This window comes from Bombus vancouverensis, chromosome 12 (assembly GCF_051014615.1).
Source record: "Bombus vancouverensis nearcticus chromosome 12, iyBomVanc1_principal, whole genome shotgun sequence".
Lineage (NCBI taxonomy): Eukaryota > Metazoa > Arthropoda > Insecta > Hymenoptera > Apidae > Bombus > Bombus vancouverensis.
Genome location: NC_134922.1, coordinates 10,045,922 through 10,071,809, shown reverse-complemented (window position 1 = coordinate 10,071,809; position 25,888 = coordinate 10,045,922). Strand labels below are relative to the sequence as shown.

General features: G+C 38.1%; 2 protein-coding genes across 4 annotated transcripts in view; both read right to left on the bottom strand.

The window, feature by feature from the left end:
• Positions 1 to 25,888, bottom strand: part of LOC117154980 (zinc finger protein rotund) — a 248,618-nt gene that overhangs the window by 25,330 nt on the left and 197,400 nt on the right. The window lies entirely within an intron of this gene.
• On the bottom strand, positions 3,558 to 24,431 carry LOC143303473 (uncharacterized). Of its 2 annotated transcripts, XM_076623569.1 has the most exons (3): positions 23,409 to 24,431; positions 19,879 to 19,908; positions 3,558 to 3,911 (listed from the first exon to the last, which is right to left on the bottom strand). In XM_076623569.1, exons 1-3 carry the CDS (start codon positions 23,610 to 23,612, stop codon positions 3,837 to 3,839), a joined length of 309 nt encoding a protein of 102 aa, XP_076479684.1. In that variant the 5' UTR covers positions 23,613 to 24,431; the 3' UTR covers positions 3,558 to 3,836. The 2 variants fall into 2 exon arrangements, with proteins under 2 accessions (XP_076479684.1, XP_076479685.1); XM_076623570.1 differs by lacking the exon at positions 19,879 to 19,908.

Genomic DNA, 25,888 nt, shown 5'->3' with positions numbered 1-25,888 from the left:
ATTGGATGTATCCTCAAATTTTCTGATCAATATCTTGATTAATTAATAAGAAACAGCTTGTTACTGCACTGCTTTCCTGTTGAAAAATTTGAATACTACATTCAGAATGTTAAAAATATAGAAACAATAAGACTGATATGGGCTGTACATGTGAACCCTTAATTCACGGCAAGTGTTACGCCTGACATCCACATGTGGGTTCACAGCCGTGAAAAGGGTACGTCTTCGAAGACATTTCTTCTCGCTTTCAGCGTAACAGCATCCTCTAAGAATCCTAAAACTAAATTACGAAGAGTATAAGGTTATTCTTCGACAGAAGCTTACGGCAAGATCGCAGACAAATTTTATTTTGTTCGTAAAAACCCGTACATTTTAAATACCAATACCAAAATATTTGTATGAATCACTAATTCATCAGACGATAATTCGAAAAATAACAGGAAAATGATAGTGACCGTACTTCAAGAATTCGTGTATGAATTTCTAATAAACAATGTTCTAGTCAGACACAGTGGAATTCTGATTATCGAAACTCATCAGGATTTTAGCTAAAAACGTAATAACTCCCTTATCTTCCAATCTGCCTTACAAATATCTAACCAAATATTCCATTAGTCCTGATTCCGATAAACAATCATTCCATTAATCGCCATTCTGCGAACGAAGATCCTACAACACACAGCATTAGAAAGATCAGGATCCTCCTCGCTCTTCGATATCAAACAGTCGCATCGCGCAAACAGAGAAATTCCCTCTGTAAACAGGGCATCAACGAGGCACGCAACCCTCTGTGCTTCATTCTACCCCCATGGCGGCAGCCACGAATTCCAACATCCTTGAACCTGGTGATTTCGAATTGTTGCCTGTTCTATGATCACCCTGGTACGATAAAACATCCCGATGAAAGGCCCACAAAGCGTCACCGCAGAATCACGAAACGATCTCTATTTACACTAGACTGCCTGGTATGGTTCTAACCCCTTTGGGTAAAGAAGAGAAAGAGATAGACACCTTTCAGCGTTTTCCGTGCACGTGGGTCCCAATGGGACCCAGATGACGCACTACGAAAGGGGTGAGCCCAAGAATGGGAAGAGAGAAGCACTTTTCTCCGGGATACACAATCGTATTACGCATAAATACGCATAAATCGTATGGAAAATCAAGTAGCCCTGGTTTGCGTGTGTACTCGATTATGTTCGCGCGAATGCAGCCTTACCGGGATGATGAAGATCCGGAGGGATGATGGCGATTATCATAACAGAGGAATCGCGTGTGTTGGTTTCTCTTTGCTCGTGTAATTGGACTTTAAGTACCAAGGAATTTTTCTTCTCTGATATTTCGTGAATTTTATTATTCCGTTCGTTTCAAGACAATATTTATGATTGTTCAGTGATGATTTAAGACCACTCATCATCGTAATATTTTATGTGTCGCTGCTGCTGTCGACTGCGGAATCTGTTAATCCTTAAAAGTCAAGGATTTTTAATGTCATTGAATTTTGGTAGCGTAATTGGATTTTAAGTACAGCGGGATTTTTCTTCGTTAATATCTTATGAATGTTATTATATTTATTACAGCGCAACGTTGGTTCTTCTGCAAAGATACAGCTCTCTCTTTGCAATCTTTTTATTTGCTACAAAATTGAAGTTCACCGTAATTTTTATCCGCCGCTGGAATTCGCGTTTGGAATCTTTTAATAGTCTTTTAAAATCTTCGAATTTTCAATACAATCGAACTTTAATCACTTGATTGAATTTTAAGTAAGTTTTATAAATTTCATTATACTTGTTTCGAGAAATGAGAAATTTAAATGATCAACTAAGGTAATCATAACCACAGTAAGGTAATCCTTATGATATCTCGAGGATGAAACATATCTGCATTTATATTCGCAGAACAATGAATTTGTTTAAACATCTGATTATTCCTCGTAAGATTTCGATCGCCTCGTTATTCGGGTATCGATACTTTTTACTAAAACTTTTCCTTTTCCAACATAAAAATTAGTATCCAGGGATAAAACGTGTCGATCTTAAAATGCTAGGTGACTAGGCAGAAAAATCAAGCGGGCAAAGGTCCAATTATAAAAAAAACCACGCTTACGCAATATCGTGATCGGCAGAGAGTCGAGAAGCGGGTAGCGCGCGGTTTCGCACGCAATTTCTCGCAAGACGTCGAGAAGGCCGAGCCCTCTGGAACTGGTTCTTTTCTTTAATGGCGCACGATGACGATTATGATGCTAATGATAACGACGTCGACTGCGACGGCGCGGCGTACACCGAAAGGGTGAAGTGGAGAGTAAATAAAAAGAAGAGGACAAAAAGATCGAAAGAATCACCAGGGAGTAATTTTCGTTATCGATTATCCGGCGTTCTATTAAAATTACAAAGTAGGCAACGGTGACAATGTAAACCGCTTGCTATGAACGATGATGCTGAACATAAAGATCCGTCGATAACAGTCGAAACAGTAAAGAAACCGATGCCCTTACGATCGCGCAACAGGGCAATATTGTAGCGTTAATTAGAATGCCGGACTGGTAACTGGATCGAGAGGGGAAGGAAATCGTGAAATCGAGACGGAGCCATGATTTTTCAGATCCTTATCGCGCCATCGCCGGCATGAAAAAAGAAAGACTAATTGACTTTACAACTGGCTCTTTAACGAACGATTAAGTGCTTTGTGGAAACGCCAATAAATTTTGAAATTCTGACGAGGAAGCAGAGACCGGGAAACTTAATTATGGTTAATCGCATATTGTCCGGTTTGTTATATTAACATTTAATTATCGCCACATATATTTCAAAAGTGATACAACTGAAGCAAGTTTTTGTTTAAGGAAAAGCTATATATATTCGGACAGTTGTAAAAAATGATTTATACTAAATAGATTTTGGAATATAATGGTCAAATATTATTTTCGTAGTATTCCATTGCTAACTTTAAAAATCTGTCTTTGACGATTTCGATGTTCTAACACAGGTTTGAATTAATATCGAGTTGTGACACTTTTAAAACACACGTGGAATATTATAGTGAAATATACATTCTACCATAAATCTTCGTACACGTTATAAAAGGATCATTTTTGCAGTTTATTAATCATGTTCATCGGCAAGAGGAACTTGAGTCAGGTTACAGATTCCTAATTCTACGACTCTCTACGTGTCTATTTATATTCTAATATAACTTCTCTATTTTTATTTCCTTGTATACTTATTCATCTCTACCATTAAGACCAAGAAACTAGCAATCGCGTATCCTTGGCATGATAAATATATATATATATATATATTTCTAATTTTTCTTTTGGTTCTAATCTGAGCGTAGCTAAAGTACGAGTTACGGTGGTTGAAATAAAAGAAAAAGAGTGTGAATAAGGGTGAAAATACTAACCGAAACAAAGAAGAAGATAAGAAAAGACGAGGAATCTTCCGGCGCTGAATTCAAGGAGCACACCACGACAAAATTGTCGACGATTACAATAATGATAATAATAACGAGGACGATGATGACGATGAAGAGGATGATTCGATCTTTTTCCTTCTTCTGGCAATCTCGTCCCGGGGCTGTGCATACGGCAGCTGGTAGGTGCTCGAACGAGTATCCAGCTGATTCTTTATCTCCCCAATTATACAATCCTCTTTCTAATTGGCCATCCGTTCGACCACCCTAACGAAAAGCGAAACCCGACCTGGCTGATTCTTTTTCACACCGTCGAACAACTTCTCCTCGATTTCTTCTTCCTTCCTTCTAAATGCTTCGAGAAGAGGATAAAAGCCACCAGTTCGATTTTACGAGAGAGAAGATTAACCAGTTTCGAGCACTTAATTTGTTTATCGATGAATTTCTCTGAATCGTTTCTTCGTAAATGGGAGAATTTTTACACTCTTGATCAGCGTGAGATGATTCTAGAAAAAAGGAAAAATTCTGGAAAATTTACAATTAATATGTAAATATTGTAATATATATATTGCGATATATATTTCATATATGTTCAATATATATTATATACTATGATATTAATATTTCTATCTGACGATTGCGGGATTGATCCTTAAAAGTTAAGGGTAACATTAATGAAATTTAGAATGGAGCTAAATGGGGAAGATATTGTAACATATCTTGTAAAACGAAAAGGTGCTAAATAAGACATTTCAATCGTACGTATATTTGATAATTGTGTGGTAGCAAATTTGTAGTACCTGCGATGAGTTTTTGATTTGCAATGATACAATAGGAAACAATAGTTTGGTGATAATAATTGAAGATCATTCCGGAGGGTAATACAGAATCTCAAAATTAAAGTTTGATAACAAGATACAATTATCTCATTCATTTTATAAAATATCCACTTACACACCAATGACAAACTTACCACTTTCTCAACTCGTTTCTCATAAAGAAGAAAACGAAGAAAGAAGAGAAAGGAGACGATAAGGAATCACTTTTCCTAACAATTAACCATGGCCGTAAAAAGGAATAAAGAAATAAATGAGGGAAGAAATCCTTTTGCTCTCAGATAATTAAAGAGCGATTAAAAAAAAAAAAAAGGAAGAAGAAAGGAGGAAAGAAAAAAGGAAGCGAAGCACGCAACCCTCTCGCACGCAAATCACGTTTTTCCCCTCGTAGGCAACGATCCGCGTGGGTAGGTGTGAATCGGCCTTAAGCCCGCGAAACCGCCATTCATTAAACGCGGTGCTCGGCTGCTCTGTGTACTCTAGTCATTTATACGCGGCCTTCATAATTGAACATCGCATTAGAGCTGGCGATTTACAATTCGTCGAAAACTTCCTGGCAATTTATATTCCGCGCTTATGTCCTTAATCCGCGATCGTTTACGTGGGGAACGCGCGCACCGCAACAGTATGCGAATTAATTCGACGATGGTCGTTGCTGTACATCTGGAATCTGTATCCTGTCGTGCTTCACGAGCAGAGAAATTTTTGGTGCAGCTTGATTCGAGAAATTTATGATCGAATTTTTAGTTTGCGAAGTATCTTTGGTTGGATAAAAAGGTGTGGAAAGCAGGAAAGTGTTAAAATGTTTTCTAGATTGCTTTGATTTCATGTCTAATATTACAAACTAATGCTTGTCCTCTGGCAAGTTCGTATAAATGGAGTTTTATTAAATTCGATTAACATTTTCTCGGAAAATTACAGAATAGGAGTTTACTTTTTAAGCTTCTATAAATAGAGTTCTATACTTTCTTTGGTAGGAATCTTTACTCTATCGTCAGAAATTGAAGAAGAAAATTATTCCATTAGGAATTTATTTCGTGTCAAGAAGAAGACGAAGTCCGTAGTTCACAATCACATATCATTTCTAAATACAAATTCAATAAAAAAAAAAAAAATGACGTGGTACAAATCTAGTTAAACGAGTGTAGAGAATTCAGAAGTTGCAGAAGAGGATCGACGAATTTTTGAAATTTTAATACTAATTCTAAACTTCCAATAGAAATAGCCAATCGTTAATCAAAAATTAACAAAAAGAAAATTGCTCGATTACACGCTCTTTTCTACTCCATCCTTTTTACTCGAAGAACAAGAAACTTCTTTTTACTCCAGAATGAACAACGCAGTTTCCAGGTACGTACTGGACAAAAAACACGATGCAGGAATAATCCACAATAGCGGCGTTAAAAGTTGACACGATTGCAATGGAACCGGTGAGAGGACAGCGGTTACGGAGAAAGGAACGCCTCGGCGTTGCAACTTCCGGCGGCATCGTCGCGAAACGAGTGCAGCATCCGCACCTGTGGATCGAGCTTAGGCGATCCAACGCTCTATTCTCGCCATTCATTATCCGGGGAGCCGCGTTCCTAGGAACGATGCCTCGGAATCACGAGAGACGAAACCAAGTTTTATAAAACGAGGAACGGAGGAAACGATGAAAGGGGAACGAAACGAAAGAAGTTGAAGAGGTAGACGGTAAGGGGAGAAAGGATCAACGACCACGTCACTGGTTGTTCTTTCTTTTTCACCAGGATTATAGCCTTTTAACCGGCCTAAATAGTTTCCATGAAATTACGTGCTCGCATTCGAAAGGATACTTCGTTTATCTCTTGGCCAGATAGAAACGAGCCTTCACGAGGGACTTTCTTTCGAGGACGTGCCTGCTTTTTCCTCTTTTTTTCTGCCAACGATCCACTAGAGTCGTGGTTTCGACCATTTGTAGTCTGATATATTAGATCGTGGTCGCGGCGAGCTGTAATTCAAGCGCGATTGCACTTTGGAAAATAAGACTTGGAGGAGGAGACGGAGGGAGAGATGGATCGTTAATGATCGCGCGTTTCCTGTGCGATAATTAACAAAAGAAAAAGACCAAAGGAGATGGACGTGGATTCTCGATGATTTTATGCTTGAAAAATCCGACTAACTGACTCGGTTTTACTTTCTTCTCCTGTTCGTTCACACTTTTTAGTTCTGTTTGGTTACCTGTGATTTTTTAATGTTTAAATTTCATTTGCAATTTTTTTCTCAATGAATCTTCATTATATTAGGAAGAGTGGTGTACATGTGGGACATTATAATTTCAATTTATTGTGAGTGCCATATAAGAATACTTCGATAAACGGAAAAACTGAATATCTCATATAAGAAGAAACTTAGGTATAAAATTCGAACGGAATATCGTGAATAACGATTTTTCTCGAGCGTAGAAACCTTTTTAGCAACAGAGGGACACGATTGAATGAGAAACAATCCAAAGAATGTATGGTTAAAGATATATAGACATATAGACGCACAACATAATTTATAAATGAATATCCAAGAGACAAATCATTTGCATTTTCTGAGCGAACACTTCTAAATTATGCGGGAAGCTTTTCTAAGGAAGATGACGAATAAATAAATTTTTACGTAAAGGGTAAAGTCTATGTGGAAGCTGTACGAATGAGCGCCGAGCGATTTCGTGGTTCGCCAAGGAACAAAGTGAACGATAGTTCGAAAGAGAAGGGAATCGGATGAAGAGAGGTAGAACGGAAGACCAGAGGAGGAAAAGGGAGCAAAGACATTTTTTCTTGGCGTTTCCACAGAACGATTCTCGCTATTGCTGGAATGCCTTCGACTGCAACAATTACCTGTCGTAAACGCAGCCTCTCTACAGTAGTTATCCTGGTTGAGATTGAAATATGAACAAGCAATCTTTTTTTCTTCCTTTTGTATTGTCCTTTCCTACAGATGGTAACAAGATGAATTTTGGTAGAATACAGTTCACCGTTATTCTAAACGATGACAAACCGTTTCACTTTTTAGGCAGTTATATAATTTATTTGGAATATTATCAAGATATGAAAAGAAATTAGAATAAACGACAGGAATTATTGAACTTGTAGTACTATAATGTTAATGTAAATTCAATAATAAATTAATCGTGACACAAGTATTGTGTTTTCTATTATCCAATTATTGTACGACTGATTGTATCATCAGTGCAATGTATTGTAAACGTAAGTACTTCTGCATATAAGTATCTTTGAAAAAATAGTAAATTTATCCTTCTTTCTGACCCTGTTGTGATCTTTGATTTATATATTTCAATTTTCCTTATTTATATATTTCAAGAAACAAGAGATTGTAACCATAAACCTGAAACGGTCAAACATACGCGTTAATAACAATCTTTTCGTATGTTCCTAACATTTAAGTAATTTGTTAACCACAGAGTCGAAAATGATGCAAAGGACGCGACAGAATTAATTATCAAAGTACAAGACATAAAAGAGCAATTTTTTCTATCACTACTACAAAAAACAAACATGAGAGAGTTTTATGAGAAATACAAATAAATTAGTCTCGATTTCCTCGACTTTTGCGCTCCAACGTCGAACTAATTTAAAGTCTCTTAAAATTATTCAAACCGTGTCCAGTCAATCGAAACGTCCCAGCTTTCTAAAAAAATTCTAATTCATCGGCGTAGTAAAAGAGGCCGAAACTTTTCACCGATAATTAGCGTGAAAAACTTCTCTCTCTCTCTCTCTCTCTCTCTCTATCTATCTATCTCTCTCTCTCTATCTATCTATCTATCTATCTATCTATATATCTATCATCTCTCCCTTTCTCGCGACGAACAATAAGAAGAACACCAGTGTCCCGAAATGAAAGAACGAGGATGAAATGGGAGAAAAGGAGAGGAGAACGGTAGCTTTGCTTCTTGTAGACTCCGTGTTCTCGCACCCTTTGTTTTTCTCAAGCCTGTCTCGTGCTGCTTTTTTCGAGCGCAGTCCGCTTCGCAAAAACGACCGCTCGTAATTGAGGTTTTAACGAGTGAAAATTTATTGAGGTGCCACTTCTTCGACCTGTGTCCATTTTTTCCTGCCAGTCTTTTTGTCGTACAATGATTTATTTGCAACCAGAACGATCGAAGCAAAGGGTTGAACGGATATTGATTTTTTTCTCCGATCATGCTTGACATGCTCGCGGTTAATTAGGAAACTGTGTAAAAATTATGGTGATTGGGGTATCGAATTAACGTTCGATGTACATGCGTTACGCTTTTCATGGATTTACCCGTCTGCTGGGGGCAAATTTTTTAGAGATGAAATGAATATCCGTTAGATTGGTTGGAGATTTGATAAAAATCCATCTTCCGGGTTTTTAAAGCGATTGAATGAGTTCTGAAAGATTACAGGAGATAGTTACTTTATTGGGATATTTTCGAAATTGTTACGTTGAGAGACACTGAATGAACATTGCAAATTTGTTGGATAATACTGTTACTCGCGAGGGTAACTTTTCATCGTAAAGAGATTCGCAGAGCAAAAGATATTTTGGAGGTTGCAGAGCTATAAATCAAGAAATTGTAAACGAAATCTGAGAACTCGAAAATTCCATGTTGTAAGGATCACGAAGTTGTATAATCAAATCTAAAATTAGCAGATTTATCGAAAAGCGAGATACTCGAGAAATCGAATGACGCTTTTCAAGAAATTTGACTGACGTCTACAACTGGAAACATGTATAATACACACACGTTCGACAAAACAGTGCAAACAGAAGAACACATGCAAATACTCTTTTGCAAAGACGGTCGGGCAAAGCCAAACGAAGTCCGCAGGAAACGAAGCAAAATTGCACAAGTGAAATCACATCGTGTACAATGGTTCTTCTTTGCTCGTATTCATTAAAATGGAAAATATTGTCGACGGAAAATGCACAGTTTCCCGTCCGACAAACTTGATTTCGTTTCTTTTTCCCCTTTTTTCTTTTTCACGCTCTTGTGCCAGCTATTACACAACAATGATGCAATATGCCGACGATTCTAAAGATCGGGATGAACGCAGAAAATACGTACGTATTCTTTGCATTCCACTTTTCCTTACGTTTCCTATCCCCAACTTGTTCTCTTCTCCTTCGTCTTTTTTTTCTAACGTAACAGGAAATCGAACGAGAGCATCAAAGCGAACAAAATGGCAGATATCCGTTCGATCAGGATTCTTTTATTACCCAGTTCAGCATCCTCGTCGATTTTTCATCTGCTTTCCTCCATTTCTTTCCCTCTTCTCCTTTTTTCCTCTTTCCACGACTATCTCGTTGCTAGTAATGCATGAATGATTATTATCCACGATTAAAAAAAAAAGAAAAAACTGCCTAATATTCATAATCTTGAATGATTAAAGCAACACGAATGTTACAAGGTTATAATGTAATCTGCACATGTGTGAAGAGTTACATATGTCCGACGGTTTTGAATAAACTATTGAATTTCGTACACTGACGTGTTAATTACTTAGAGACATGTTTCAAGTGTTACAAGTGTTTACACGGTTCTCGAGTTGAGTAGAAAAAAGTATAACTTTCCATTGAAAATTCAGGAGACTCCGAGGCCGGTGAATAAAAAATTTGTAGCCACTGTTAATTCTCAAATTTTCTACTATAATTATTTTCCTGAATTCTCTGTGCAGCTGAGGTATTCATTCTTTGTACGAATCGTTCTTTTCAGTGCCCTCGCAACACATATTAATTTTAACGTCGGGCACAAGTTCTATTTTCCCCCTCGTTTAATTCACTATTCTCGTAATGACTTAGCCGGTATATTCGTGCCAATTAGATTTAGAATCCTTTTCGTCCGCTCAACTTACACCAGAAACGTTTCTTTTTCTTTTTCGCTTTTCCTTTTTGCTTCGGTACCTGAGCACTCGTGAAAAACGTTGACATACGCTCGAAATTGCCATCATTGTGCCATCCGAGCAGAAAGACCAACTTCACCCTCGTCGCTCCCATTAATTATCTCCGCGATTTTCACGCTTCTTCAAACGCACTACGATAATTAATGTTCGCTTCCAAGAAGGGACAAATTGTTCGTGATAGTGGTCAAAACATTAGAGAAATCATTACGATATATAGTAGATCACGAAAGTATTTTAAAGTATACGGAAGTGTTATAACATGTTAACAAATTTTGGTATCATTATATCACGACTGTCTCGATTATATCAAATTTTAAACCAATCTGAGGACATATATACAAGATACGAAACATTACTGCAAACGTATGTCCAATAGAAAGAGTCTACCTTATTAGTAGCCATCTTAAACGTGTAATAAGTGATAAAGATGGTCTGATATTTCAACTCACAAGAGTGTCATTCTCTTGATTTCATAATTAATTAAGTTATAACTTTATTCTCTGCCATTTTCAAATAAATGTTTGCTTCAAACCAATGTTCAAATTTCATTGAAGTCAATATAATCACTATAGCGTGACAATAAAATTTCAGAATGATTTACGTAACACACATAATACATCTGTAAATGTTTGGATACGAGTTTTGCATCCTTCAACCATTCCCTTGAACGAAAATATCGGGATACTTAAAAAAAAAAAAAAAAAACAAGAAACACAATTTTCTTTATCGATGATGTAAGCTTCTTAAATTCCAACTTAAATATTTTCTTCACCGAGGGAAAAGTTATTCGAGAAAGACTAGGAATTCTTTCCGCACCCTCTTCTTCAAACTACGCAAGAGTATAAAAATTCTTTATACTTCAAGACTCTTCCGTTCGTTGAATTTTTATTCGAGATACTATAGTTGAAGAAAGTACTGAATCCCTCAGAATCAATCCGCACTTCTTTCACCATCCTTCGATTCTCAGCTCCCTAAAATCCTTCTTAACCACGTTCCACCCGATTTCTTTCACAAATCTTACGCCACTTCTACATCAATAAAACCCACGGCTTAACTTTACCTTCGTTCTCCGAACTTCAGTTCGGTTCACGAACTCCGGTATCCATTTCCTTTCTTTCTCGATAATTAACCCTTGTTCGTCATATAGAATGCATTTTCTTAGTAAGTAACATTCTTCTAAATGTAACACCAAAGTTTACTGCGAACACCTTCAAATCCCTTTGCAAATTTCATGATTCTTATCTGTTGTTTTCTTCGAGGATTAATTCCATAAGTTTATAAATTAACGATTACCATATAAAATACTTTCCTTTCAATTATCTTTTTTCCAATATATAATTCAAAATCCTTTTAACCTAACTTCAAACTCCAACTTTCCATTCCTTCTTGCAACTCATAATTCCTTCAGACTTCAACGTCCACCTTTTTCTTCCCCCAACAATTAATCTACTACTACTTTCCCAAAATACCATGCAAAATACATTTTTCTAATTCACAAATAAGCACCACAACATGCTTCTCTTCCCACAATCTTTGAACGCGTACAACGACATTTAAAATCTGCCTGATCTAACTTTATCTTCATCCTTTAAATTCTACTAGTCATCTTCATCTTCCCCAAACGGTCGACCTTCTACGTTTACAAATTACCATCCATCATATAAGCTATATCTTCTTCAGTTCACAAATATCACCACAATTGACCAACAAACTGCTTTGGACTATGATGACTGACTAAAATGCTTCCTAAAATGCTTCCTTTTTTACGATCTCCAAATACATGACGCTTATGCAGAATCTTCCTAACTTAATTTTATCTTAGCTCTTCAAATTCCATCATCCAGCTTCTTCTTACGAACCTTCCTCGTTTATGAATTCCTATGCACCGTATAAAATCCAATGATCGACCTTCCAATGTATAGGAGTATCCGAGATCCTCCTAAGCACTAATCTTCTTGTACAAAAACCGCAACTCTTCGCGAAGTTGCCATGAAATTTCACCGTCAACTCCCGCCAAAACAAACACGCCGAATCGCCGCACGTACCTGGTCATTTTCACTCCCCATCAACGGCCCTTCCAGACATAGTACTCCCGGTTTCTCCACGAGGACAACGACGAAGAAACTTTCTTACGCGATGAACGCGTACGAGGGGTGAAGCACGGACGACAAAATGAGGCAGAGTGTCGAGCCAGTTCAATCAACAGGCCCAGCTAGCCAGAAGGGGTGGAAGAGGGGTGGTGTGTTACAAGCCCCGAGTGCAAAGCAAGGGATCCACCTCCTCGAGTTTTGCATCGACGCACGACACAAGGGAGAGAAAGACAGAGAGATTCTAGGGGGTTGGTCGTTTCGATCGGGGTGGTATCCCTTGGCTATGCTAACGCGGATGCCGAGTGGTCCTAGGGGAGGATTTTTTTTTCGTTTTTTCTCCCGTTTTTTTTTCTTTTTTTCCCTTTTTGGCGTACACACACGGGGCTGCGACGCACTCAACGGCGAATGGCCGAGTCTACATAAACACGCACACGTATGCAAGATGAAAAAAGGAGGGGGAGACCATCTGCGCCCTCCAAAGGATACTTCTAACGGTTTAGCCTGGAAGGAGGGATATCTGCTGGAATTATTGGCCAGATCATTCGCGAGATTTTGCGTTCCACGGTGATATTCGTTATTTTTTGTTACGCTGTTGGGGGGTGGATCGCCGAGATCGAGCACGCTGTGGCATTATGACTTTTAGAGAAGATTGATTACCTCTAAGGGGCTGAATTACGCGTACTATTTATACCTTTCCAGAGTCTTTTCCTGCGTAGTACTTTCTAATTGTGTAGTGAATCGTTGAAAAGATTTTTCAATCCCCTACAGTGACTTTTATGCAATTGAAATATAAGAAATATTCTTTTTAAAATTATCTCTGGTCGTATAACATTATTTTTCTTTCTTTAAATGAGATGGATTATTGAATAAGAATGATGTGTAATATACAAATATTAGAACGTCCAACTTTTAACATATAACTAGACTGATACACCGTATGTAAATAATTATAATTAAAATTGTATCTCAGCCTCAAAAAAGGTTGACAGTAATTTTGCAAAAGTATCTACAGAACCGAAAATTGTCACTCTGTCTAGTTACCTTTGACGTTAATTAAATGTTGAAACGAGTTACTTCTAATACACAAAGAGATCGAGAAATTACACAAGCGGTTAATTCGAAATATTAAATCAAATTACTGTTTATACTGAAGGATCCGTCACAAGGGATGAAAGTTTCAGACGCGTATTAGGACGTAACTGTAGTCACGAGTTTCCTACTACTCTGAATATGATAAACTCTACTTCCTCGTTCAATAATTCCAATATTTTTACCAGAATTTCCAAAAACAAATTACTCAAGCCTTTCTCCCTACGTTCCCATTATTTCTTCCATTTCCACCTGCCACGAGGACGAAAGGAACTTCTCCCTCGTGTTCCAATCTGTTTCCCTCCTTCTTTCGTTCACAACGATATCTCGACAGGTTTTCCTCTTTTCTCCGAATTTCCTTCCCGCTCTAACCACCGCTTCCCTCTCTCCCTTCTGGTTTCCGTGTTGCACACACCTTGTATACTCGCGCTTTTCATTCCTTTTTGCTCTGTTCCTCGCGTTCTCCTTTCACCGTTTACGCACGTGCCGTTCACCTGCCGTCGCGTTCGATTCCATCCAGTTCTTTCGTTAAACAATTCTCTCTCCCTTCGTCGTCGCTCGCAGTTTTCAGCAGCGTGGAATTCTACTTTGTTTCGGACAGCAAAATTGATATTGCTTCTCAAGTTTGGCCGATCCTAATGTTTTTTAAGGTGAACGAGAATTTCTGCTGTGAGAAAAGCAACTTCTTCTGGAGAAAAGTGTGAAAGTTGTCAGGGGCGGTTGTAAAATTTACGAAGCTCTATTTTTTCATCAAATTTCTATGATATTGGATTTGGATATCTTTCTGAGAGTATTCTTTCACTCTTTGCTCCGGCCAATATTCTTTCTTTTTTCGACGCGAAGGAGATCTCTGCTGTTCTTTAGGAGAAAAGGGTGAAAATTGTGAAAGGGAGTGAAAATGTATAAAACATGTATACCTACAAAATACAAATAGTTCAGGGAATCTCGAACCTATTACTATTAACTTAATATACATCAAAAGGACGATTATATGTATAACAATGATGTAATACTAACATAAACGTACGAAAATTGCACAAACGCTCATGAACAGACGGAGATGAGATAACTGGACGAATTATAAGTTTTCAGACTCGACGAAATCTCGTGAGTATGAGAAATTAATATTTTCCGTGGGTTTTCGCAAAGATTCGAGAACGAAGGTGAAAAGATTCGGGAGAAGAAGGAAGGAAACACGTATCCACCGTATCAAAGATGACGAGAAGAATATTCGAGGGGGATAGTGTCGAGGAAGATGAAGCGTCGGTGAAAAACCCGCCAGCCAAAAAACCGCCGGCAAAAAGAGTCAGCTGTCAGGAATCGCCGCAAAAGCCCCAAGCCATTCAAGAAAGACAACGAAACCCTCGGTTGCATTTTCCCCGCGGGTAGAGAAAGACACGATGCCTCCATTAAACGTATTAAACCCCGAAAATTCTTCTTCCCTTCGCCGTACATCGTTAGGACCAAAAAATAAAACAAAACAAACGAAACTGAACCGAGAAAGCGAATAAAACGAAGAAGAAGCTGGGAAAGAAAAAAAAGCGAAGTATGTAACAAGAGTAAAGGATGGTTCGATGAAAAAGAGAAAGAAATTCGACAAAATGCACCGATATTCTAAAAATGGAGGAAATTACACGAGAAACAGAGCCAACAGGCAAGATACGCTATCTAGAGGGTGGGTAAAGGTCGGGGGTGAAATCACGTCGGAAAAAGGACCAAGAAAAATGCACAACGCTGTCGGTAGGATGAGAGTAACTGTAGGAAAGTGAACCACGATAGGAACGGGTGAAAAGAAAAAAGGGATAGAGAGTGGATGAAGCGGAGGGATGGAACGTCGAAGGAGAAGGGAGAAGAAGGAAAAGGATGCTGATGAGAACGGCGCTAACGATTCCTTAATGAAAGCTGAAGCAGAGGGCCGCCTCGAGTTTCGTCAGCGGCCTGGATTCTTTTACATCGTTTCTTCCCCAGGTGTATAGGGTGTTTTTAAAGTAAGTGGCTGTATTCGGGTTCCAAGAGAGACAACTTTTTCTCAAGGAGCTCCTTCGAATGCCTGACTCTCAGTAGATATACTTTCTTAAATGCGTTTCGATTTAAATACTCTGTTGCATTTTATTAGATATAATATTATTTAACTACTAATATTTTGCTCACTCTTCGAGTATAATTTCTTTGAATATTAATTATTTGATTTTATTTAATTTAGAAATTATGTAAGAAATGAAGTTTCATTTTTTAAGAAATGCTCTTCTGATGAAAATCAATGGAATTTTTGAGAGAAATAGTAATAAAGTTTCTCTCATTTTTATTTTATTTTTCTTTTTTCGGTTTTATATCACGCATATATCTTTTGTTTCCAATATTTCAACAAGGCTTGAAACATTAATCCACATGAGCTGATTTGTGCGTGCTTCTTCATGATGAAAGTCAATGCGTGAATTTCACAGACGGACGTATGATTTTTCCTATCGCGTTGCAGATTATTTTCTCCGACAAATCGACTCGTTTCTTTCATTTTTCCAATCGCAAAAAGAAAATTTCTTCCTAATATCTATCATTCGCGAACTGAGTTTCAACTTAATAAATTTAAGATTACAGTTCCCTCATTAAATATTCATATATGACTATGTATGATTATACCTGATAACAAATACGATATACAGTATCATAATGTGTTTTCTAACGTATTGCGCACTCCAGAGTCCGCGGTTAAATCAACATTATTTAAAACGTTAATTAACAAATCACACTTTGTGATAAAGTATGAAATTTGTATCAGGCAATAATACACATAATAAATTACTCAAACATTTGCAAAAGTGTATCATTATCATGTAGACAAATAAAATATCTATATAAAAAGATTAGGAATTGTTTGTTTTAGCGATTCTAATAGTTCTAGTACGAGAAATTCTTCGAAGTAAGAGAGAGAAAAACGGCGACGCAAAATGCGAAAAGATACCATTAATTTCCGAGTTTGTCATGCCGCGGTAGATACCACAATATCGTTCGGAGGGGAAAAAAGGGAGCGATAAAAGAAGTTTGAAAGTTATTCAATCTGCGCGGGGCAAATGGAAAAAGTTCCTTGACCGTTCGGGGACGTGAAATTTGCGCAAAAATCGCGCGCGATTACCTTGAATCGGTACTATACGATTTTTCTTCCTTTTCTCGCCTCTCCTTTCTTTCTCTCTCGACTCTTCTATTCTTTTTTTCGTCGAACCTGTCGATGATAGTGTCCACATGGTGTATCATTTGCGAAACCCGTTTCCAACGACAATGTAATACTTTGTCGAAAATTGGAAGTCCGAAATAATAACTCTGCACGATGCAGAATCTAATCTCATTTTTTACTCCAATGTTGGATGAGTATACAGGTAGGAAACAAGCAAAATTTCACGCTTAATGACGCAAGAAAATTAATCCTCGTAGTCAAACATATTTTTTCACGTTTGTAGTATCTACGTTATATTCATTTTTTATTTTCCTAGGCTCTCGGAGAAATTAAAAAAAGTTTGATATACACTCAACTACGTTCTACAGGTATCTTATCGAGTCAACTTTTATGCTCAATTTATTTAATGATGTAAAAGTATCTTCTGCACTATCCTACACTCTTTTTATCTTCCTATGCCTTCAGAAAATTAAAACAAATTTTGATATACACTTATCAACGTTTCTAGTAGATTATACAGTTACCTATTAAGTCTATTTTCATTCTTCGTTTATTTAATTAAGTAGAAATATCTTTATTCAATAACGAAACTTCTACTGCAAGAAATAAACGTGGAATTTCGTTAAAATCGTCAGCGACCCAGTTCGTCAACAGGAAGGTTGATATTTCTCCGAAATGTAGGCGATTTCGTGATGTTTTTTCGATCGCCAGGCAACAATTGGAGAAAAAGCGCACGATTTTACGAGAGTTTCAATGGTAGGAAGCACAAAAGGAGCTTTCAGTTTTATTTGATGAATTACGCTTGCGTCTGGCAACGAAAGTTAACGATTTGCCGTTTAGAGTTCTAATCGAGGATAATCGTTTAATTTAATAAAAGTCTGCGTTGGCTCTTCGATTCTTTTCCCAGCATTTTCCCGCAAATATTTGAGAATCTCGATGGCCTGAGCGCGCACGTGGCTCGATGCTCGGCCCGATGAGAAACGTTTGGAAGTTTTATGCGCGACGAAAGTGCTTCCCGACGGTAAACTCGTGCAAACCGACGACAAACGACGCCGTCGTCGCGCCGATGAAACTCGATTTTTTAATTATTGAGAGTGTGCCCAATTCTTCTCCACCGCCATTTCCTACTTCGTTCGTCCATTACACGATTATTTTTATTGGTTTATTTGTTCGCTGCGACTGATGGCTCACAAAAGTACTCGAACGCTTGTAGAAAACTTTCATGGACGTATAATTTGTACTATAAGAAGCATTTAAAAATTTCTCTAGTACTGTAACGATACCTGATTGTTACGATTATGGTAAAATTTGGGACATATCTGAAAATGTACATGTAAGATATTTGGCGCAAATCGCAGAGATCGCAAAAGAGTCTAAATGTCGAATTGGATGGCCAAGAATCATAATGCCGTAAGTCGCTGCTATTTTCCATAAAACAGAGTGTCCTGTATTTGTTATTATAAAAGAATTCACTATATCATTGGAAATGATAAAAACAAGTTAATTAATTACGAAACTAAGCCACAAGAGCCTCGAGGGTTGAAATATATGATCAAATATAATCTAATTATAAAATACATATAATAAGAATAAATATAGCGTATAAATATTCTTCTCATGAGAAAGTGTTGCAACGGACGATAAAGTTACTACTTGATACGATGTAATGTACAATGTGTACATAAATGTTTTTCACGATAAGTGTCCAAATATTTTCGCGAACCATTGTACATAGATTGCTACAATCTGTTTCTTTCTTTTTCTAACTGACGAACTCTTCGATATGGAAAATTATGTAAACGAATGGTACTCGATGTACTCCGCTAACGATTTCAAAATCTCACGACAGATTGCACGAATAATTCCCCTTCGATAAAAAGTTATCTTCGACGAGTATTTTGTTTAGTTTCCTCTAGTTTATGCGACATGAGTGTATCGATAAGCTTCGTTGTATCGAGAGACTCTCAAGAACCTAAACAGGGCACGAAGTACTTATTTTGTCCATTTAATAAGTCGTAGAATGAAAGAGATGATCGATAAGAGTTACTTGGAGATGAATCTAACGAGAATGTACCAAATGAGACGAACTGAAATTCTTCACGTCCCAATAAGGCTATTTCTTGTTTCGATAAGTGAAATTATTTTTTGATATTTTTGCATGATATCGCGGAATAAAGTAACATAGTATTGAAATCAAGAATGACATTATATATTGATATTTTTGTCGGTTGTAACGGCTGTGATAATCATGTTTTTCGACATCTATCAGAAAGGAAAAGAAACTGTGGCCTCGAGCTTGGATTTTTTGGTAAACACAAGCACAAAAAATGATTCCACTATACGATACGAACGTAATAATCATTAATTTAATCAATTAATCATTCTTTCCTGTTCTTCTGAAACTTAAGAGAGTTTCAAAGGATAGTAGAACGTGATCGCTTCTATATTTTCTTGAAACTTAAGAAATCTGTCAACTACGAATTGCTTTTGTACCTTTCTAAAACTAACGAAATTCTTTATCATAAAGACAAAGTGGTTGTTTTGAAATTTTTTAAAATCCAGGAAATTCTCTGACTTTAATCATAAGAAAACGCGATTGCTTTCGTATTTCCCTAAATCTGAAGGGCACGATTATCTCTAAAGTGATTTCCAAAGGACGTATCAGAGGGTTAAATGGAAAGAACACGCGAATGGAGAGGAACAGGTTTCTTCGTTTAATGCAATCGTTTCTAAATTGCAGCGATCGAGCCAGGAAGGCAACTTTAAACCTCGATAACCGAAGAAGCTTGAGGGTGAAAGCGACTAAGGCACTAATCACGCGGATCGACCGTCATTAATTTTCAAGGGATTGCGACAAGAGAGAAAGAAAAAGAAAGAGAAGGAGAAAGAGAGTCCCCTAATTTCGCAATGACGAATGAAAGTCTGGCTTTTCCGGCAATTTTCCTCTTGGTAGAGGCTTGACGAGCGTACCAGCAACCACCCCTCTTTTCTTTCTCTTTCTTCATTCCACTAGCAGTTGGAACACGAGACCTCCGTTAAAGGACTTTTTAACAGGTCAAGTTTCAGAATCTCGGTGACGCACAAATGGAATTACTCGGCGAGAAGAAAGCCCACCTCCCTCGCTTGTCACCCTCTCACCCCACTTCTACACGCCCTTGTCCCCTGTTCAAGATGTTCTGGATTCACCTTGAGCAAGCCCAGGTGGAAAGGGGATTTTTAGGGGGCGAAGAAGAAGAATTGCAGGGGCTAAAATGAATCAATTTGTTAATCAAAGGCGGTTGGGTACGTTAAAATTAGTTTTTAATTAATTCGTTACAGCCTCATTCATTCCGTCCATTACAGTTCCCAAGCGGTGGAACAATGCGTAAAATGTAAATGTAAATAAAATAACTTACAGGTTGTTCTGTCGACGTAGTAGAAGCCCACTACACAGAAAAATTTTCATGACGTGAAAAAATAGTTTATATATCAAGGGGGTAAATACTTCAAATTTCTTGGGATTCCACGAAAATGTGATTTTTTGTAAGCTGAATGTTAAAGACTCGAATTCCATAAAATTGTTAGTGTAGTGTTGCGCTGATGTAACGTTGAGCCTTATGAATCGATTATTCTTATATTATTAGCCGTATTAATCGTGGTAAATTATAAAAATTATTTCTATTCTTTCAGAGATCAGGAAGATATTCTCTCTCGTTACTTTGTTGATATAAGATCACGTTTTAGGAAAAGCTGTTCGCAAAATCTGAGGGAAACAGGAAAAGGGTGGTGAATTAAAATAAGAGACACGCGAATGGAATAATTTAAAACACTGAGACATAAAAAAAATCTAGGCTGATAAGAAGAATAGGAATAAGGGGAAATAATGAAAGAAAAGAGTACGAAGGTATCGACGAAGCTATAGAGACGAGGTAAAATGTTATAAAACCGATAAAATTGTGGAACAAGTATAAAAATCGAAAGATAAACTTTATCAATAAGCTTTAAGAAAGGTAACCGAAAATATAAGGCGAAATCGCGTAAGAATAAGAGAATAAATAGACGAATGGAACGAAGAAAAATAAAACAGGGGCGTGTAACAAGAGAGAAAAGAAAAGAGAAGTAGAAAGATCGGGACTCGATTGTATCGTTTATTCTTGTGTTCAGGACAGCCGATTATTTCTCTCCTTGCACGGTGTCCTGGAGTCTTTATTGTGACAGCGCCTTATTGTCGTCCACTTCTGGAAAATTGCGCGCCATGAATGCGCCTTTAAGATCGCCGGGGTCAGTGGATCTTCTGCCTTGATCCTTCGGGATCCCTTATGCAGAGACTTCGTGAGAAGATCGCCGGGAATCGTCGCGACACCCAACACCGACGGGGATTTTCTTTCTCGTGTTCGATTTCGAAGACGTTGCTTTTAGAGCAGTTTTAAGGGACTTTTCCAGATTTTTCAACGACATTATTTTAATCCTTGCCATTGAAAATATTGGTAACAGAAAGAAACTATGATCGTCGATTTTTAGTTCGATCGGTAAAGCTAGAAAATTAATTGGTAGCAAAGAAAGATTAGACAAGATTACACGTTAGCGTAGAAATTTATAAATGTGAAATCTTTGCGCTTGGAAATTGCAAATCCATAGTTTCTAGATAGATTTTCGCTTGTTTGATGACATAGCTAAAATTTTATTTAGTTGTACTAAAAAAGAAAAATTTTGATCAATTTTCAAGTTAGGTAATATTCGGAGCTGGCAAGAATTTCGTACATCTTCCTCGAATCTGAACATCATCGTCATTTACGATCAACTTCTAAGGACGCAGGACTATAATTCTCAACGTTATAAAACGATAGAGATTGCCGAAAACATTTGTTCATCACGTCATTGATAAGCACAGACAAAGAAAGATAAATCTACTGTGACTAATCCATCAAAACCATCAAAACATCAATCAGCTAAAAAGTTATCTGATGTCGCTTAACTACAATAATCGACATCTCGACATCGTCGAGCATGAAAATTTATCTGGCGACGCGATCGGTTTCGATCGAGAATGAGCTTCGAATAATACGATGCAATTAATTATGGGGACACCGAGATGGAATCTCGTGAAGTCGATTTGGGCGGGAAACTAACTATCCTAAGAGAAGTGCAAGTCGAGCGCCGTCGGCTCGAAACTTGCGATTCGATTTCAGAATCGGAGGACTCCGCGGTTACAAGCAAAGAGGTAAAGTGCATCTGTCCTCCGACCACGAAAAAAGAGAGAGAGACAGAGACAGAGATAGAAGTGAATTTTATCGCGAACAGAATTCGAGAGGAGCTTCGTGGAAGAGGAAGAAGTGCGCCGAATGAAATTTTCAATCGGCTACGGGATAGAATTTTCAATCAATTTCGAGAGGGACGAAAGATCGAGCGAAGCTACCGAACTGATCCCTGGATTCTCTTCGAGGCCATTGGCGTTCAAATATCTGACCCGATTTCGGATCAAGACGGTTTGGCAAGCGAAAAATCGGATGCTGTCCCGATGTGAATCAATGATGAGTTTTGGATGAAAATTGTGCGCGAAGAATTATCGAAAGATCAATTAAAACGTGTTTTGTTTTCCCGAAACCAATAAGACATCTGAGATTTCAAGATTGAGAAATTTAAATTTCAATCTTCCCTTTAAATTTGAATTAAATTGTTAACTAATTTTATGAACGAAACACGTACAATTTTGTATGTATAATTTTAAAACAATGATTTTAGAACATATTGCTCCAAGTATATTTCTCCAGATTTAAACATCATGTCAATTTTACAGAGTCCAGTACCATAATCGAGTACAGAATGCTGAAGTCAATTTTCAATGGCGAAAGCGCTTGAGAGATTCTCGTTTTTTGAATTCGAGCATACTTACGATTCATTGTCAGTTCGAATTGCGACATACCTACAGCAAATGTTTGAAGTTAGACATTTCGGCTCGATGCAACATCCGTTAGAACGTCTAAGAATGTCGCTGGTTTTGTTCTAAGAAACACGTGTTTAAGTTGCGTACGCTGTTCTAAGAAAACGTAGGCACCAATTTGCGTTCAACAAAAACGATATCTATACAAGCTAAGAGACTTGTTATACAAAAAGAAGCTGGTATGCAATGTTGAAATATGTTTGACAACTTTTAATTTAATTTGCCATAGAGCGATACGATCGGAGGTTAAGCCGACGAATATAAAAGTGTCGAATTTCTTTTAAAGTTGAAATACTTTTAATTCTTTTCAAATCTAAATGTAATTTTCCAGAAAAATATATATCCAAACACTGTGTTAGTTTCTTCCAAAATCTAAATTTTATTTTCCTCAACGGTGTAACACGTTTAACACTCTCTAATTAATTTAAATTGTAATAAATCGATGTGGCCAATAACTCGTTCCTTTTTGGAGTATTCTTCGTTTCCCCTTAATGATATAAATATACGATAATACTATTATCCTAATTTTTACCTAAACGACGGTAACTTATTGCCGATAAAATTACAATGATTTCTTAACATTATATTTTTGAATATTACACATTCCTAGCTGCACTTCTACATGAACGAAATAATTTTACATAAATAGCTAAAATTCGTATTCTGTTACTCTAATTTTTTACTTAAACAACATTACAATCAAAGTATCGCTGACTCCTTCGCTTATTACAATTAGAAAAATTCACCTTGAAGATTTTATATGTTCTTGAATGTTATTTATTTTCGCATATATCATTGCACGTTAGGTAGATCTTCCATTATTGTGTGAAGATCCATGGTTTGTTATCATCTTGATTCTTTATTTGATAAATTCAATTATCAACTTCTTTTCACTTATTCTAACCCTTTTGAAATACATGAAAAATCCACGGAGATCTACTAAACTCCATGGCGAACGTGTGATCGTGGCGTTAACCTTGAGGTAAAGGAAATGTGCTGCTTTACCTTGTCGTCGTCGTGCGGAGTAGGCGGTGTGGGTGGCGTGTACATGCGGGGCGCGTAGTCGCCGATCGAGGAAGCGCCACCGGTGGAGGAGCCTTGGCTCCTCGGCGGGCTGAGGTCCGGTATGGTCGTGTGGTAGTCCTGCAGTCCGGTGGGTATCACCCCCGTTGGCATCACGGGACGATACTCCATCGCACGTACCTCCATCCCGATCTTCCTCTTTGACGTGTGTCTCCCTCACACCACGTTCTCCTTTTAGCCGTGATGTTAACGATCGCGTATCCCTCTTCGTGGTCTTCCTTTTTATGGTCCTCGTCTTGGCTATCGTCTTATCGACGAATATACCGAACGTCGTAATAGAGAAAATCGTGGCGACCTTGAGTCAATCTCGATCGTGCCCAAGTCTCAGCTGCGACCTTGTCGGGCGCGGTGGTCCAGCGCGATCCTCTGTCTCATAGCACGGTATACCACTATAAACTTGTTGTTTACCACATGACACTTTCTCGCCTTACGTCTTTTTCTTCACCTTTGTCAACAATCTCACTTAAGTCCTGTCTTTTATCATCGAATCAAAGTCTCTTTTCACACGATCACGATATCTTAAAACAACTGCGATTTATCGAACAGATATTACCATGAGGAATTTAACATGTGCATGCACGGACGGCTTCAGTTCTCTATGTAAGTTACGTCTTTACATGTTTTTCTAACTTTCTTTTTTTTTTATTTTTCTGTCTCTGTCTGTTGGTCTGTATGTCTGTCTCTGCCTATTCTCTTACGCGATCCTGCGACGTGACGTCTTCTTCTTGCCCTCACATCGATCAAGAGATCCAGACAGAGTAGGTTGGAGGGAACATTGTCTGTTGCCTAAAACTGGTTACTTTTCTATGTATGTATCGCGTGTACATGTGTAAGAGAATGCAAAATCCAGCGGTTTTCTCTCGGGCACACTCGACGACGGATGCGTTTTGGTAGCTCAGGGTGATGCTCACCCCTTGGCTACTTTTTGCCGACTGAATGTTTTGCGCCGCCGTGGCGGCCCTCGGAGCGGCTGGAGCGTGTGCTACCCCCACCCTGCCGCCACGGAAACCGAGTACTCTGCTGTTTCCCTTTCTCTCGCTCCGCCGTGCACTCTAACCTCGCTCGTTCTCCCTCCCACTCTCGTCTCCACGCAGTCTTCCCCCACTACTCGCTCATTCGACGCTTCTCGCTTCGCTACGAGTAGCTAGAACGAGGGAACACGAGGCGAGGAGAGACAACGAACGAGTGTTTGTAAGAGGAAGAGAGGAGCAGAACGTGTAAGAGGAATAACGAGGAAGTGAGAAAGACATAGACTAGGCGCATACGTGAAAGGGGAGGAAAGGGGAGGGATAATTAAGCGGGCATATCGCGTCCTCCGTATGCTCTGCTCGTTTCTTCTCTCTGTCTCTTTCTTACGCACGGTGTGCTCTAGTCACGAGAGTATCTTCATCTTTATCGTGTACCCCTCTGCTATATCCTAGCCGCTCTTTTTCTCTTCGTCTCTTTTACCCTCGCCTCGAGACGAAGCGTCTATTTTGTCCGGGTGCAGGGTTCTTGTGTTGCTTGAAAATCTTCTCCTCTCCTTCTTTTCTCTTTTTTTCACCTCTTTTTTTCTTTTAACTCTGTACGCACGCATACGTATGTACGGGGCAAGAAGCCGGTGAAAGGATTTCGAGTCCACGATATCGCCTTTTTCTACCCTCAATATTTTCCGCCTTTTCTTTTTGTTTTTTGTAGATATCTGTTTTGACATTGCTCGACGACGGTGATTAGACTGATAAGAGAGATGCAGTGAATTTTGTGTTTCAATTTCTTTTTTCCTTCAAGTCTATAGAAGGTTTTTACGTGAGAGGTTTATTTGGAGAGGAAGATTGAGGGTTGAGCAACGTTTGGAAAATTCGGGATCCGATTTCGGAATACGCAGTGGTATGTAATACGTTTTCGGGGGGTGGACGAGTCAATATTGGCTGCGTAGGACCTCCGTGGTAAAATTGATATTGCTTAAACAAGAGGCCGCGCAGAGTTCACGGAGGGGGTTAATTAAGTGGCCACGTTGACTGCTCTTTACCCTCGCCCTTCGTCCACTTTATTTTATCAAACGAACCCTATGAGGAGATTTTCTGCCACACGGCTTTCCTGTTTTCCGTCTCTCGAACATGTAACGCATTGTATGCTTCTGGTATACCATTTTTTAAGAAAACATTTCTAAAATTACTCGCATAAAACTCTAAGAATACTCGCGTGATTTTCTAATACGAGATTAAATCTGCAAGCAGTGATACGAGTATTGTGGGAAACATAAATTTAACGTTTAGTGAAGGCAGACATCACCTATTTTATCTAGACAATTATTTAAAAGATACTGTAAATGAAGAAACTATAATATTTTTACACTCCGAGAGTTGTTTCATTCTACGATCGATAATACCTAGTCAATCGTATTAGGAAATTACTTCGATTAA